This window comes from Thalia democratica, chromosome 8 (genome assembly GCF_965202585.1).
Source record: "Thalia democratica chromosome 8, ktThaDemo2.hap1.1, whole genome shotgun sequence".
NCBI classification, from domain to species: Eukaryota; Metazoa; Chordata; class Thaliacea; order Salpida; family Salpidae; genus Thalia; species Thalia democratica.
Genome location: NC_139172.1, coordinates 19,278,947 through 19,296,108, shown reverse-complemented (window position 1 = coordinate 19,296,108; position 17,162 = coordinate 19,278,947). Strand labels below are relative to the sequence as shown.

The 17,162-nt window shown below is 26.6% G+C and overlaps 1 protein-coding gene across 1 annotated transcript; it reads left to right on the top strand.

Moving 5' to 3' along the window:
- Positions 1–825: 825 nt before the first annotated feature.
- On the top strand, positions 826–17,162 carry LOC145842223 (F-box and leucine-rich repeat protein 13-like). Its single transcript, XM_082949640.1, has 17 exons — positions 826–911; positions 1,100–1,181; positions 1,335–1,435; positions 1,899–1,998; positions 3,969–4,111; positions 6,614–6,693; positions 8,272–8,440; positions 8,910–9,071; positions 9,662–9,824; positions 12,595–12,752; positions 13,176–13,347; positions 13,664–13,851; positions 14,369–14,584; positions 14,942–15,068; positions 15,536–15,754; positions 16,229–16,392; positions 16,764–17,162. Exons 2-17 carry the CDS (start codon positions 1,110–1,112, stop codon positions 16,927–16,929), a joined length of 2,400 nt encoding a protein of 799 aa, XP_082805766.1. The 5' UTR covers positions 826–911; positions 1,100–1,109; the 3' UTR covers positions 16,930–17,162.

Genomic DNA, 17,162 nt, shown 5'->3' with positions numbered 1-17,162 from the left:
TAATAAGTAATACTACAAGTCTAAATATTTAACTTTTATAAGTTTGATGTCGTGCATATATTACTTTTTTGATGAAAATCAAATAAGGCTTTTTTCTTTTAAGAACTATAATGTTTTATTAAATAAAAACTTGTTTAGAAATTTTTCAGTTTACCATAGTTGCTTTACACCTTTCGGTTTGTGTTCACACAGGTTATTTATTTCCTTAAAAGAATGTATTTTATTATTTTATTTTTTTTTTTGATAAACTAAAAGTTAAATATTAATGGGACAGGTAAAATTAAACATGATATAAAACAATCTCTATTGTCCAGAAATCCCTTTTTAAAAATAAAAATTGAGCCTTGACCAAAATATATTTCAAAAGATCTGTTTTACAGATTATTTTTTTAAGCTATTTAATTTAATAGAACACTAGTATTGGAAACTTCTATAGAAACACTTATAAAACCCAGTTTTTTGAGTTTTGTTTAAATTTTTTAAGAGTTAAATATGGTCTTTACTAGTCTTTACTAAACTGTTTTGTGCTTTTGATGATTTAAATCACAAAGATTTTTAGATTTAAAATGTTTGTAAAATAAACGTTATAAACATATAAAAATATTGAATTTTATACAAAACTTAAATATTTTTATATGTAATTAAAGGACTTTGCTAAAGTCCAAGAAATGAAATTTTTAGCATAAAAATTTGTTTTTTTGGTAATATTTTTTTGTATTGCATCTACAAGGCTTGTTTATTGAAATTTTACTGCTTTTAAATTCTGAAGTTAATAATCTTAAATTAGATAATTAGTGTAACTTGATCAACTTTCTATTTTTTACAGTTTTTATATTTTTAAATATGTTTTTTTCACTGAAGGTATGAGTAAATAACAGCAGTAAATCCATTTGTTTGCATCAAAATAATCGGTAAGTTTAATTTTTGAAATATACAAAATACTTAAGTAAAGTAGTTAAAAAAAACCCAAGTTGCTTGTTAAAGAAATAATTTGTAAAAGATTTTGTTTACTTAATAAAACCCAATCTTATGTTGACTTTTTGACATGAAGAAAAGTTTGTAGTACATATAAAAATAATTTAGATTTTTTCTTTTCCAGATACGAAGTTATGGCATTAAAAGAAGCAGATGCAAGCCTAAGAAAATACATTATTAATCATAACATTTCTGAAATTTATGAGGTTAGCTGTTTAAAAGCATTATTTACAACTCTTTTATATAAAAATGTTTACACTTTATTACTTCATTTATCCAAGTGTTAAATATTTTGATTTAAAAAAATGATATTTTATTATTTCTTATTTAAACATCACTTTCATTTTTTTAATTATCAGTCTTTAGTATGTGGCATTGTATTAGAAAAACCTGAAGATCCATTGCAATGGTTATTACTTAAACTGGAAGGCATTGGAAAAACTTCTAAAAATCTTTCATGGTAATTTTTTTTGTATTTATATTTTAGTTTTATAATATTTTTTTTAAGTTGTAAATACAAAAGAAAAAAAAGTTTGTTTTAAAAAGTTATAAATAATATAATTACTAATATATCTAGGGTAAAAATTTTAAACCTATCATTTTAATAAGTATATTTAGTAGTTAGCTTATATCTAGAAAAATAAAGCATATTATTAAAAACCTATATGTTATTTTGATTAAAATTTGATTAAGCATTGTGTTATTATTTTTAATATTTTAAAAACTTTACTATAATAATGATCATTAAATTTTTCTTAATTTTTATAGTTCATAGTTTATTTCTAGTTATGTATTTGTATACATTTTTAAATAGATTCATTAATACGTTTTGTCCTAGAGCTTTATGTTAGATATAAAGTATCAATGTAAAGCCATAGATTGTTTGTATTAGTTGGTATAATAGTTTTTTGTTTTTGTTTTAGGGACTCATATATACCAGAAAGCTTAAAGGCTCAAGCTCGCCCATTAGCTGCTTATTTTATGGACCAAATTTTTAGTTTTGGTGAAGATTCAACAACAGTGGTTAGTTTTTTTTTCTATATGTCAGTTCATTAATTTTAGTCTTGAATATTTAAACAGTATTACAACTAGCTAGATTAATGCCATCAGCTGGTAAATTGCCTTTTATGGAATTTAGTCTTATTTTTTACATAAAAGCTAAGCTACCAGTTAGTTTTTACAGTTTTTTTACTATTTCAAGAGACTCTAAAAAACTTTTCAGATAAAGCGATGAAAGATATAGAGTACAATAGGTTCTTTATTAAAGGCGCAAACTAAAAGGCGAAAATAGACTAATTCAATAAAACATATCCTTCCTTCAGTTTTTGAGCAATTCTTTTCACTTTCTCATTCTAATATTTGTTAAATTTTGAACAAATTATAGGATTTTTTTTGATTAAACAAAAAGTTTTTTTTTCTACTTTGGTATTTTTTTTTTCATAAATCTGCTTTCTACAAGTTGTTTGTATTATTAAATAAATATTTCCTGAAAGTTTAAAATAAATTGCTCGGAAATTGAAGGAGGAGATAGGTATTAAATAAATTTCAAAACTATGAGAAGATGAGTCCTAAAGTTTTGTGTTTCATTTGTTTCTATTGGACTTTTTTTACAAAATTGGTTATGTCTTAAAAGTTAATTATTTTGTTATTCTACTTTAAGTATGTATTGTATATAATCTAATAATTTTCAAGAAAAGCCAATGTTATTTTTTATAAACAAAAGTTTGGAACTCCCTTACTTCATGGCCTTAATATTTAACAATCAAAAACAGTCTCAAATTTATGATATACAGTAACCTCTCGGATCTTTACGCACTCGTGACGTTACGCACTCTCGTTTAGTTACGCATTTTAGAATTCTAAAAAATTCAAAAAATAGAAAATTTTAATTCTTTTTAATATTGCACAAAATAGGTTTATTGTATATTTCTAATTTAAAATATGCTTTTAAATGCTAATTCACCTCTTTATATCTTTATACTTTGTAAACTTATGTTTCTTTACTTATTGATAAACATTTAGTTTAATATAAGATAATAGATAATATTTTAATACAATGTAAGAGAAGTTTATCCTTATGTGGGCAAAGGTCTAATTAAAAAACTTTTAGTAACATAAACAATTTTTATTAAATATTTTTCTTATACTTTATATATTTTTGTTTAAAAGAAGAAATCTATTACAGCACTAAAGGCGAAAAATTTTTAAAGACTATAGAAACAAATTATAATATAGACACCACACCATTTCTTAATTGTAAAAAAATACTTAATTATAAATTGAATTCGCGAAGTAGAATAGAATATAAATGTTAAGTATCAAATAAGTCACATATAAACAAATATAAAGCAAAAATCAATTTGTTGTTTAATTTAGTAAATTTATTCTACAAGTATTATTATTTTACATAAATTTAAAACCTTTTTTTTTAAATATGTATAGTTTTATCTTTTGTTTTCAAATTTATAAATAAAGTAAACAAATTATTAAAAGTGGGAAAGTTCCCAGTCTGCTTATAACTAGAATCAATATAAAAAACAGCCATTATAGTAAGTATATTTGGTACCTCTCGTTTCTTTACGATCTCTCACATCTTTACGCACTTTTTCTGTGGACACAATGTGCGTAAATAAGCAAGAGGTTACTGTAAATTTAAAGTTTATGAAAGCAGTATTTTCAAAAGCTACATTATTACAATAAATAAAAAATGGGCTTTATGTTTTTTAAACTACAAATTACTTATTTAGCAAAGATAAAGTACTTTACTTTTAATCCCTCAATAATAACTATAGATAAGCATTATAGGTAAAATAAGGTTACTGTTGACTATATGTAAATAAAAAACCAACAAAAATAAAGATTTTAATTTTTTAAGAAAACAACAAAAATTAAAAATCTTATAATAAAATTTTAGAATATGCATTTTGTATGATTTTTTAACAGTGCTAAAAAAATAAAATTTAAGAAATAAAAAGCCTTTTTAATCGTTTCAGCCAACAAGCAAAATGTTTGCACAAGCTTACTATCACTACTACAATAAGTTGTATTCTAAATGCTTAACTGCATGGCTTACTTATTATAGAGCAAAGAAACTAAAGGAGTTGAAAGTAAGACAGAGACTTGATGAAGCTAGGAAGTATGTTTGATGATATGAAGTTTTATAAAATTTATTTTATTAACTTAAGTAGAGGTGGGCAATGTACAGTTCAAGGGCCGGATCCCGCACGCATTGTGAAATTGACCAGCCCTCAAACATTTTTTAAATTTTGATGGAATCCGGCACGCGAATGAAAATAACCGGCCTGCCAAGGTCAATATTGCAAAGTTTGTATAAAACTTTGTATCAAATTTTTAAAAAACAAAATGTAAAAGTTAGTCTTTACAAACATGTTATTTATTTTTAAATTTATGTGTAGTAATAAAACACCATTTTGTCCTAATATTTTGTTTTGTTTAAACTAAGTTGGAATATTCTTTTAAAGTTTGTATAATAAACAAAATTTTTTACTTTAAACTTGGTATTTTACATATCTACCTTTTCCAACTACCATGTCAATGACATTCATTAACAATGGATGAGTCAAAAATGACACTTTTTCTTGAATAAATAATGAAGTGTTTATATCATTGTTAAGAAAGTTATTTTTTTTATTCTTTCCCAACAAGTAATTGACAACTATTTTCAGTCAAATTGCTCAGCTTTACATTTCAACAAGATTTAGGAAACGTATTTAGATGCGTTTGAGATCTAATGCCGCAAATTCAGCAACTTTTAAAAATGAAAGATAAGTATAAAGGTATTACTCAATTTTCTAATAAGAATTGATTCTCAGATTTTGCATTTATCATGAATTTGTTTAGACATATGAACAAACTGAATACCAAACTATTGGGGAAGGGTACTTTTGCTCATGAAGTTTACTCTGTAGTTGAGGCATAATAACTATTTTCTCTCCCATTACAGTAAGAACATTTTGACGCATTTGCACTTGCAAATCTAGAACAATAGGTGATATCAATAAAAAAGTACATTAGTTTCAGCTGACATCAAGTTTAATGTTACAATGAACTTTGGTAAAACAATGCACTCATAGAAAAATTTAAAATTGAAAAGATATGCAAAATTAATGATACACTTAACAAGTTAAAGTTTGTCTCAAGTAATTTTTAGTAATTGAGGGCATAGGGAGGTATTTATTGCATAGGGGGTCTTTATTGCATTCAAGAAATTATTATTAATTCTGCCCAGGGTCATAATAAATATAGAAATTTGAATACTTAATAAGTGTTAATTAAAATGCTATACTTAAGAAATTTTTGTGAATTAAATGGATTTGAAATAGTGATCAACCTGATAAAATTAGTATCCGGCTGAGTCCAAATCGTTTTTTAAAATTACTATCCGCCCAGACCTTGGTCTAAAAAGGAATTATCTGACCAAATCCGTTTACTGAATGGGGTAGTTTGCTAATTTTAAAAGCTCCGGCCCGCCAAAGACTGAATTTTTCTTGATTCCGCCCGCCGATTAAATCATTGCCCACCACTTAACTAAACGTTTTTTAGTAGTATGTAGTGTTTTTTAGTCAGTCAAAGTTTGGAAACTTCCAAAATGTTTGTTAAAGGTTTTTTTTTTTCTTTTTGTATGATATATTATAGCATATTTGCTTCTGTTTGTTTTTATTAATTGTTTACTGTCCTATTTTAAATAAGTTTTTTTTTAATATGTTATTTAATGATGGTCACAATAATATATAAGTACTTAAATTATGTCCAGTTAAGAGACTTAACAATCATGTTTACTTTTAGTTTAATCTTTTCAATTAAAAGTTTTGTTAACAACTATGATAAAAAAATTGCATTAAAGTTTAATATATTTTGAACTCTATTTTTAAAATATGTATGTACTTGTAAGTACATACCAAGATATATACTTTGAACAACGACAGTTCTCAAATTTGCACAAGCAGACAAAATTGCACAAGGGGACTAAATTGCACGAAGATACTTTTGCACGGAGACATTTTTACACGGCTTAAATTTTATATATATTTTTTATATTATCACTGTTACCCCTAACCCTTACCCTCGGTCAATAACTTTTTTTTTTTACTTTTTTTGTATTTTGTACAATTTTTATTTTATTAAATTTTTTCTGTATTTATTTTATTTTAATTATTTTCTGTTTTTTTATATTCTCATGCAAAAATGACCCTCCCTGCAAAATTGTAACTTGTGCAAAATTGACCTTTGGACGAAATTGTCCCCTTGTGCAAATTTGTTTTTGTGCAAAACTGACCCTTTGTGCAATTTTTCTTCATGCAATTTATCCCCCCAACCAATTTTGTCTTATTTTGTGAAATTTTGACCCGTTTCTGTTTTATCAGGCTATTCAAGGTAATAAAACACCAGTCTGTTTTTAAGCTTGAATCTTCTGAAATTACATTGACATCAAACCTTGATATTCATAATATTATTTATTGTTTAGTTCTAAGTGGTATATAATTTTCTCTATTAATTTCATTTTTTCTAAATTTAAGCATGATAATTTTTAGAATATACTACTATGGTCATCGAATAGTAGATTAGTTTTTCACATCGTACATAATTTACATGATGCATGTTTTGTCTGAAAATTTAGGTATTACTTTCGATACAAGATGAGATTACACTTAGAAAAGTGGATAAGATGGAAAAATTTTGTGGTTGACAGGCAAAAAGGTAAACTTGTATTTCTTTAATTCATACTATATCCCATAATAAATGATAATACAAATATAGTTAATGGTTTCTCTAATTCATACTATAGTATATAATAAATAATAATACAAATATAATGAATGCATTCTATAATAAATAATACTATAATTATACAATTATAATCAATGCATTCTATAATAAATAATACTATAATTATACAATTATAGTCAATGTATTCTATAGTTTGTTGAATAAAACATATAATTTCATTTTCAGCATAAGTTTTCTAAATAGCTATGAAATATCACGTTGTTACGACTTGTTTCAAATTTTTTTAACTTTAATTATTGTTACTTACATATATTCTAATAAAAAAATGTCATACCATTAATGATTTTTGAAAATAACCAAGTTTTAAAAAGTAATTGTATCTTTAAGAGGACTCTTTATGAAATCCTTAACTGTTGATTTAAATCTATGTGGTATGTAATAATAACAAAAAACTATTTTGTTACTTGTTTTGGTGGAAGGTAATGGTATAAAATTTTACTAGTTATTATGTTACTGGTAGAATATTTTTACTCCATCATTCAATCAGCAGTAGTCTGCACCACACGGCCTTCAACAACAGTCCATGTGACATTGTGCGACTTGGTTTTATACTGATAAGGTCTCATCATCAAACTAGGCCTCTTATACATTGTTGACTGTTGTTGTTGGTCGTGCGGTGAAGACCAATACTACAGAATTAAAACTTCGGTGTTTTTAAGCTTCTTTTTTGTCTCTTAATTGCGTTTAAAGCTTCAAAATAACAACTGATTTCAAATTTCTTAGGGTAATATCAGTTTCACCTTAAGTTTCTAAACAAATACCTCACATTTTCTACTAGTTTTGTTTGGAAATTTAAACAAACTGTTTCTGCAAAACCTATGAATTGAAAACAATATCAAAGATTAAAAAGTAGATGTACTTGTTTTTTTTTGAATAATTGCTTTTACATTCTAAGTTTTCGGCCAGCATAGCAGGAGCTGTAATTTGTTGGTGAAATATTATAATATAAAGTTTAAAGACTAAACTATTTAAAATTACAAAGTAGAAAGCAATAGTTATAAAAATATTAGTTTAAAACTAATTCAAAATTTTAATTGGAATTGCTGTATATAGTTTTGTTCATTTAGCAATACTGATCAGTAGATCTTAATTTAATTTATTCTGTTTTATCTTAATTACATCTTTTCACAAAGTTAAATTTGTCACAAGGTTTTTTATTTAGAAAAAGCTATTGATGTTTGACTTATAAAAGTAATAACTTTAATTGATAATTGCGTTTATAAAAGTAATGGATTTCAAATATGCTATTTTTTGTCAAATGTTTATGATATTTACATGTCTAAATTTGAAAAAAAAAGTTTACACCATATCTAGAAATAATAACGTACTAGTCACATAGCTGTTTTTCGTTCTAGAAATTTGTTAATAATGTTTTTAGACCAAAATTTATACATATATTTGCTTATTATAAAACCACTTTTTATATGAATTATTATTAGTCTTTTTTCGTCACGTGGTTTCTCATATTTCAAAATAAATCTGTTGCAGCCGGCTACTCGATAGTGGAAAGGGTTTACAACAAATCGCTGTTGAGGCTCATATTTGGCTCGTGGAGGGTAGTGGCTGACGAGGCTCGCAAAACGAGAGAATATTTCGAGAGATTAGAGAGAGGGGAGCTCGATGATTTGGACGAAGATGGTTTCGGTGACATGAGTCGGTTTGTAAAAATTTTTTGAAATAGTATAACATTTTCGTTAGATTATCAGACATTGCTGCTTTATATAGGGGAAAGATAGAGAGTAGTTTAAAAGTTTTATACACTTTGAAAACTAAAATTTAGGCATACGGTTTAGGCTAACGGTTAATCGTTTTTTTAAGTTGTTTTTTTCTACAGTCTTCCTTGAGAAGTGTTTTCTCTAGTTATCAATTCGAACTTTTCTTTGATTAGTTATTTAATTTTTTAACATATATTTTCAACTAAACTTATACTTTCATGTTTATTATTAACAAAATAAAAATAATAATTTCTTCATTTAAATAAGTTTGGTACACATGACTATTTAAGGTTATTTTTCATGACTATTTTTATTGACTATTTTATTTCTATCTTAATGTGTTGATTTTAAATTAATTTTTTACTTAAAATCAAAGTAAAATAACAGACCAAAACATAATTATTCCAACAGTGACGAAGTTTCGATGCTTCCTCGCACATGCTCCGTGGAAATCTTCAGTCACCTGGATCTGGTTGACTTGGGAAGATGCTCGCAAGTCTCTCGGTCATGGAGACTTATAACGACTGCTCCGAAGTTGTGGAGCAACCTCAACTTCAACCGTGTAAAACACAAGTACGTTGTTTTTAAACAATTTGAACAATAACAAAAACATGAATGTAACATCAGTAATCATTTTTAGTCATCTATAATGATAGTTATTTTTGTTTTGTTTGAAATTTAGTACACTTTTACTTTTACGAGGCAATCACAAAAGCTCAATTTACTTTTTGAATTTTTTTTTAATAAAAAGTAATTTTTGTTAAGCTTTTTTGTGAAAAATACTTTATTTTATATACAAGAAAGTATACACAGGGTTGATAAAAAGTCTAGAATCCTAAAAACCCTGTAATTTGACAATTGAGGCTAAAAAAACATGTGAACCTTTGAATTCGAGAAATTTTGTAAAAATCTGGAAAAATCTGAAATTCTAAACTATTTTCACATTTAAAGTAACAAAACTTCGATTAAATAGGAAAAATCTATCATAAAGATAATGAAATTTTTGTAATAGTATTTTTAGAGGTTATAGCTCACTAATAATTTACAATAACAATTTTTTGGAGTGTATGCAAGTTTTAAAAAACAATTAATTTTTTAGTTGTAGCTTATACTTTAAAATAACTATTTTTTTAGTGTATTCAAAATAATTAATTTTTATTAAGAGTAACCGACAATGTTGTTGGTCAAATTACCTGCAAGAGCCGACCCTACTTGCTTCATTTAAACTTGAGAGATTGCTATGTTTCTAGCATGAACAGCTTTAAAACGATTGCTGAATGCAAAAATTTGCAAGACCTCAACGTTTCTGACTGTCCCTACGTTGTTGTAAGTTTAATTTAAAGCATATTTTTTACTTTATGGTTTTGTACTGTTTGAATCGAAACTTTTAGTGAAGTAATAGTTTAAAGTATCTGCTTACTATACTAACTAGTTTACGAAAAATAAAAAGAGCTAAATAAAAAATAAAAATAAAATTAGATTAAGCTGTGAAACTATACTGCATTATTATTATTATTGTAAGTTTATTGTCATACGAAAGACCCAGGCATCAAAACCTAGGCCACTTATACAGAAAGACATACAACAAAAAGACAAAAATAAACCAAAATTGTACATTAAAAATGAAAAAAAAAACTGAGTTTAACTAATTAAAGTTTAAAAATTAACATAAAAACACCAAAAATTATAACACAAAATTTATAATTCCGGTGATTCCGAAAAGAGAACAACAATATCCTACTTCAACTTCACCCGAACAGATGGTTTCACTCCAAAACTGGTTTTACTTTCATTCGAACGACTGGCTTCACATTATTTGAACAACTGGTTCAGCTTTCATTTGAGTAACCGGCTTAACTTTTATCCATACAACTTGTTTCACTTTTATTCGTATAACAAGAACCGCTTTTATATGAACAACGTTTTTCATTTTTCTTAGGAGAGCCTGCTTCATATTTACTTTCAAATCTTTAATACTCAGATAACTCAGCGTTTGTTGGACTTTCGTAGTAGCTGATAAATGTTGAGAACACTGACTATAAACAAAACTTAAGAAACCAAGGCCTCTAGCACTTTAACAGCCCAATAAACTATGTATTAAGGAACAGGTTTTGTTATACACAGAGGAAAGGCGCCGCTAATAAAATAAAGCTATAGGTTAAACCAAATTAGACAAATACAACCAGTGGTTAATGAAGAAATAACAACAAAAAAAAATCATTTATGAATTTTGCTAACAAAATATTTATTTAAATCAAACTTTTTTAACCTTAACCGAAAATGCTCAACTTTTTTACAAGAAACTAATTCGTTTGGAAGCTTGTTCCATAATTCAACTGAACGATAAAAAAAAGAATTATGCCAAACATTATTATTGAAATTATGTCTGCATGTAAATTTTCTGCTGTTACCTCTCAGTAAATAAGTACATTTATGAGGTTCAAAAATAGACTGTAAATTAATTGTAGTTTCACTATTAATCAGTTTGAAAAAAGTAATTAAGTCAAACTCAATCCTTCTATACTCTAAAGACTTAATACCAAGTTTTGAGAGTCTATCAAAATAAGATATGTATGAGATGTTACAACGGTTGAAGACTATTCTTGTATATTTTCTTTGAATGGATTCAAGATGGTTAATATCTTTCTTCAGGTATGGAGACCAAATTGGTGTGTTGTATTCTAACTTAAGACGAATGTAAACGAGATAAATTTTTTTGAGAATGTTTATATCTGTAGATTTAAAACTCTTTAAAACTTGAAAAGAAATAGTTGATGCAATTTGATAAACGTAATTGATATGGTGGTTCCATTTTAGGTTTTCAGCAATAGAAATTCCCAGATCTTTGAACACTTTAGTTGAAGGTAACCTTATGTTGTTTATTCTAAATTCAGAAGTGATACTAGATGTATTTTTTTGAATGTTTAGAACCTGACATTTACTAGGATTTAAAACTAGTTTTCTTTCTTTTAGCCAATGATAAATTTTATCCAAAGATTATAACAGATATAAGTTTTCAAATGGTGTGTATTAGTTTTTGAAAATAATTTTACTATGATCGAATACTTCAGAAACCAGTTCTTTTCATTTTTTTTTAAGTTTTTTTTTAAACCTTAAGAGAAAATCTGTGCTAGCTTTTTTATTATGTATAAATTTTATGTAGACTTTAATTTATAAATAGTTTACTAATTTTTTTATAATTATGATTGTTTACCATCAATAATACACTATTGTTTTAATCTTCTTAAAATATAATTTCTTAAAACTAGATTTTTACAAGCTGGTCTTTTGTTTTGTAGAACTTAATTTGAGGTATCAGAAATTTTTAACCGCTTAACAAAATTGAAATTAACTTTTGAGTTATTCGCAAACAAAGTCGGTAACTTCTGGTTTCTTGTAGAAAGCTCAAACTACAAAAGCGATAAAAGACTATTTCACTAAAAATCTATATTCTTATTTGATTTTTTCTTCTTCAAATTTTCAAAGTAAGTCCATCACTAATATTTATATCGATTAAATGCAGGAATTAAAAAAAATACACCTATTTTTTGTTTTTGTATCTAAAATTTTATTTTACTTTATTTTTTATTGCAACATTCAAAATATTTTATACTATAAAAGGAATGTTTGCTGAAAATTTGTAGTCTCTAGCTCAAAAAATTAAAGAGAAGATAATTTTTTCGTGAACTTTTAAATTTCCAAGAATATTGACGATAAAAAATTGCGGTCCATTTGTTTGTATTGAAAACTTTTTGCAAAAACGTCTATATCTCAATAACTAATTAAACTTTTTATATTCTATAAAAGTTGGCTTGTAGTTTACACCTTAAGCTTTAATATAAGAGCTAGTTTTATTTTTTTGTAAAATTTTGGATTCCCCTATGCCTTTAAAATAGTTAGTTTCTTATATTATTATTCTACTTAAAAGTGTATACATTTCAAAAATTATGTTTTAAAGTTAAGAAAAGAAGCAAAGTCAGCAAAAAAAAAACCGTAAAATAAAAATCCGAATAACAAATGTTTCTGTTTCAAAAAATTTAAAAAAAAACGTTTTCTAAAATAACTAATATTTACAACCAACTAATCATCGAAATAGGACGAGTCACTGAAACCGATACTGGAAGGTTGCTCTGCGCTCCTGTACCTCAACTTGTCCCGTACTGGAATAACTGACACAACGTTGAGAAATTTGGGAAAGTTCTGCATCAACTTGCAGTTTCTCAGCCTTGCTTACTGCAGCAAGTTTTCTGATAAGTAACTTTTTTTTTTTTCTTACATATATATGTATGTAGAAAATTTTATCAAAAGTTAGATTTAGTTTATAAGTGTTCATCATCAATATGTTTCTGTAGTACAAATTTAAATCTGGTTTTATTCTTTCTAAAATTTATTATGTATTTGGTTTATAAACATTAGCTTCTAACGTTTTTATTTTAATAACTTTTTAAGTTAAATACTCGTCTTTTTTGTATTTAACTTTTTGTTAGTAGTTTTTTTAAGTAAATTAAACCATTCAAAGTGCTACAAAAACAGTTTTTTAATTCTTAATCGACAAATTAGAGTTAAGTTGATAAATTATATCCATCCACAAAAATTTATTAATCTTTAAATCAAAAAAAAATTGTAATCTGTACTGTTCATGTTACTAGTAAAACTTCAATGAAATTTACTTAACAGAGGTTTGAAGTACATGACTAGTGGTAAAGGGTGCAAGAAGCTCCAGCACTTGGACATATCTGGTTGCAATCAGGTTACGAGCGAGGGGTGCCTCGTATTAGCGCACAACTGCAGGCTGCTCAAAACGCTGCATGCCAACGACAACGATTCCATCGATGATGACGGACTCGCAGTTTGTTTTTAGCATTCAACTTTTTTGTAGCTTTAAATATTATTTGGAAAATTTAAGTTGAAAACCAAAGTAAGTAATTAGTTTTCAACTGTTCACGGATTAAGAAAATGTTGCAGTTATTATTTAGCTATTATTGTATAAATTTGAGTAATTAACAATAGCTTATTTTTTATTGACTAATAAATACAATACATTTTACTGAAATAAAAAGTATATAGTTTTATTACAGACATAAATTAGTAAACATAGTTTAAACTTTATAGATTAAACTTATGTTTAAGTGTATTTCTTAATTTAAAATGTATACTTTTTGCAGTTTTTTGCTGAGTTTTGCCCTCAAATAAACAATTTAACGTTGATATCTTCACCACTGGTAACTGATCGCGTATTGATGAAGTTTGCTAATCACAAGCAGCTGGTTAGATTGCGAATAGAAGGCAATCACAATATAACTGATGAATCACTTAAAATGTTGGGAAAATGCTGTACCAGGCTAAAACATCTGTAAGAAATTTTATAAACTTGGATCTATAAAGTATTGCTTATATATATTTTTAAGTTTATTAATTTGGTTGTACTTTTTTATTTACTAAAAGAATATTTGAAGCTGTCGTCTTAGTCTTTATAAAGGCATTGCACTTGTATTGCTTAAAAAAAACTTTGTATATTTTTATATTGTAAAACCGGTAACTTTTTTAGTAGTTTAGTATTTTTGGTTTATATAAAGCTATATAAGTATTTTTTAGTTTTTATTAAAAAGAGGACTTATTGGAGCAAGATTTTTCTTCAAAGACTTAATGTAAAAGAAACTTGAGATGTGCACACTTTAATGAACAATGGTTTATTATTAAATTAAAACAATAACAACAACTAAAAAAAATATACTCAAAAAATTAACCAACTAAAGTCCTGTTAAACATATAAAGTTGTTGGTGTATTTTGAATTTTTAAAAAACTCTTTAAGTTAGAAAATTTATTCGTAACTTATTATCACATATCGAATGCAAATACTTGATGACAGTTACGCAGTGGATTGCCAGAATATAACCGACTCGGCAATGAAGTTTCTCGCTAATTTGCGCCACCTAGCGGTTATCAACATTGCCGACTGCGTGCGAATATCCGACGCCGGAGTGCGTCACCTGGTGGAGGGCAACGTGGGAGGAAAAGTTCGGGAGCTGAACCTGACCAACTGCGTGCGAGTTTCCGATGTCTCCTTGCTTCGAATCTCTCAAAAGTTTGTCTGAACTTAGACACACAAGTACTTGTTGGAATAAAAGTTTACGAAAGTTGGATGATTGTAATTTAAGACAAGCGTTGAATTGAATTGTAGCAAACTTTTTTATTGATGCACAATGATTAGTTTTATGATGATTTCGTACAAATGCGCAATCTTTTCTTTACCTTTTACTACAAAAAAAAACTTATCAAAAGCAAAAAAATAAATTTTCTATTAAAGTAAGCTAGATTTAGTAAAATTATGCATAAATAATTTTAATGTTTTTTAATCAACCTCTATAAACAACTAATTGTTATATAGATTTTATAAATAAAAACTTTCTTACTGTTATGAACAATGAAAACGATAAAACAGGTGTCACAACTTGACTCACTTGTGCATTTGTTATTGCGATCATGTAACTGACACTGGTGTTGAATTGCTTTCCAATTTAAGAAACATTTTCCACATTGATCTTACAGGAGCTAACATACATGATCAGGTTTTTTATTTTGGTATTAGAATTTTAGTTGATATTATTTAAAGTTTTAATTAGATTTGTTAGTTTGTGCTGTATTAATTATTTAGTTCCTTAAATCTAAATAAACGAAAATAATTTTTTAAGAATTTTCAATAATAATAGACCTAGTTTTTTAATACTTTCTAATATACAAGTCACAAATAACTTTTGTGTTTGAGTACTATGTATGTTAAAAAGTTTTATTCATTTTTTTTTTACTTAACGTCAAATAATTATAATTAATTTATTCTCTTAGTAATTTTAACTGTAAAATCATTTAATGTTTGAAATGTAAGATACATGAAAATTACTCAAACTTCAATTTTTTTTAAAGAAAACAATCTCTTTTCATTTGACTTAAACGGCATTGTGGGCCATTAACAACTACTTATGTGTTAATTTTTTTTTATGTAAACTTTATTAAAGTTCCTAGCTTCAAATTTTTACAGGGGCTAGTGTCGCTAGGCAACAACGGAAGGGTGAGGTCTCTCGTCATTTCTGAATGCGTCGGCGTCTCCGACATTGGACTGCAGAAGTTCTGTCATAAAGTTTTGGAGTTGGAAAACTTGGACGTGTCTCACTGCATGTCAATAACCGACGCTTCGATAAAAACGCTGGCATTTTGCTGCAGAAACATCACAAAGTTGAACCTGTCTGGGTGTCCGCTGGTTTGTGTGTTTTTATGCTTTATTTTTGCCTATGCATACTGAAGCATTATTTTGTCTACTAAGTTTTCAAAAATAGATGTGTACAGAAGTTTTTTTTAATAACACAACGTGAAATGTGGTTTTGATTATTTTAAATACGACTTGATCAATTAAAATTAAGTTTAAGTAACCTATATAAATTTTCATTGTAATTTTTTTATAAGTTGTATTTCTTACTTGATTATTCAACAAAAAATTTGTTATTTTTGTAGTACGTAGTAATTAGTTTTATAATACTTAGTACATCTTTAGATTAAAAAAAAAATTATTTGCAATTATTTTGCTACAAGTACCACCGTACAGCGAGTAACGTGTGCATTTTACTTCAACAATTTCTGTCTTAGAAAATACCCATTGTCATTAAATTGAAGCCAAATAATTTACTTTTTAAAATACTTAAAAAATCTTGTTCCTGCTAACAACTCCCACCAACAGTTGACGGATCTGAGCATGCAGTATCTATCGGGAGTGTGCCACTACGTGTACGAGCTGAAGATATCAGGGTGCCTGTACATAAGCGATCGCTCGCTCAAGTACCTTCGCAAGGGATGCAGGCAACTTCACTGTCTCATCATGCTCTACTGTAAAAGCATTACCAAGTTGGTGTGAACTGTTTTAGTGGAATTTGATATTAGTTCAATTTGTGTAGCAGTTTCAAGCTCATCTAATATTTTTTTAATAGTCTTTTAACACAATCAATTTTTTGAAAGTTAAAATGCTTTGAAGAAATTAAATTTCAGTCAAAAAATTGTCAGTTTTTATTTTGAGTTATACTTATTAACTAATTTTCATTTAACTTTATATTACTCAAATTTAAAAAGTTTCACTTTAGACCCCGCTTTTGTAATAACTAATAATTGTATTATAATTTTAATTAATAATTATCGTTGTTTATATTGGTAGAATCTAAGTTTTAGTTTTTCGACTCTAATTTTGAAATTATCAGTTAAATATATTAAAAATTTCAAAGGTCATCCGCATTGAAAATGAGTTCGTACATAAAGAAAGTGCAGTACAGCAACGATCAGGTTCCTGATTGGTTCAACTACCAGCTCATTTCCTCCAATCAGCTGTTGTTATCAAGTGGTGAGAACTACAAGCCACGTGACCAAATGATCACTGTCACGCTTGAGTGAGATCTGTATTAATATTTTAAAAGTTGGTTCGTTTCAACAAATTAAAATGAAAAAAAATTAAAGCTAGTTTAAAAAGCTTAGAGTCTCAAACAAAATCTTGTTTTTAATATTTTTCTATTAATATTTTTTATAATGTCATTTCAAGTTTTCAATTTAGTCTTCTTATATTAAAGTTTGAATGCATTTTGTTTTAATTCACTGTAATATGTATACTCACTGTAATTTACTGTAAA

What these genes read in the sequence shown, in the direction of transcription:
- LOC145842223 (XM_082949640.1), top strand. Translation starts at nt 1,110, where the DNA reads ATGGCATTAAAAGAAGCAGATGCAAGCCTAAGAAAATACATTATTAAT. An exon ending in ACATTTCTGAAATTTATGAG is followed by an intron (nt 1,182 to 1,334) that starts GTTAGCTGTTTA and finishes TTTAATTATCAG; the next exon opens with TCTTTAGTATGTGGCATTGT. An exon ending in TTCAACCGTGTAAAACACAA is followed by an intron (nt 9,072 to 9,661) that starts GTACGTTGTTTT and finishes ATTTTTATTAAG; the next exon opens with AGTAACCGACAATGTTGTTG.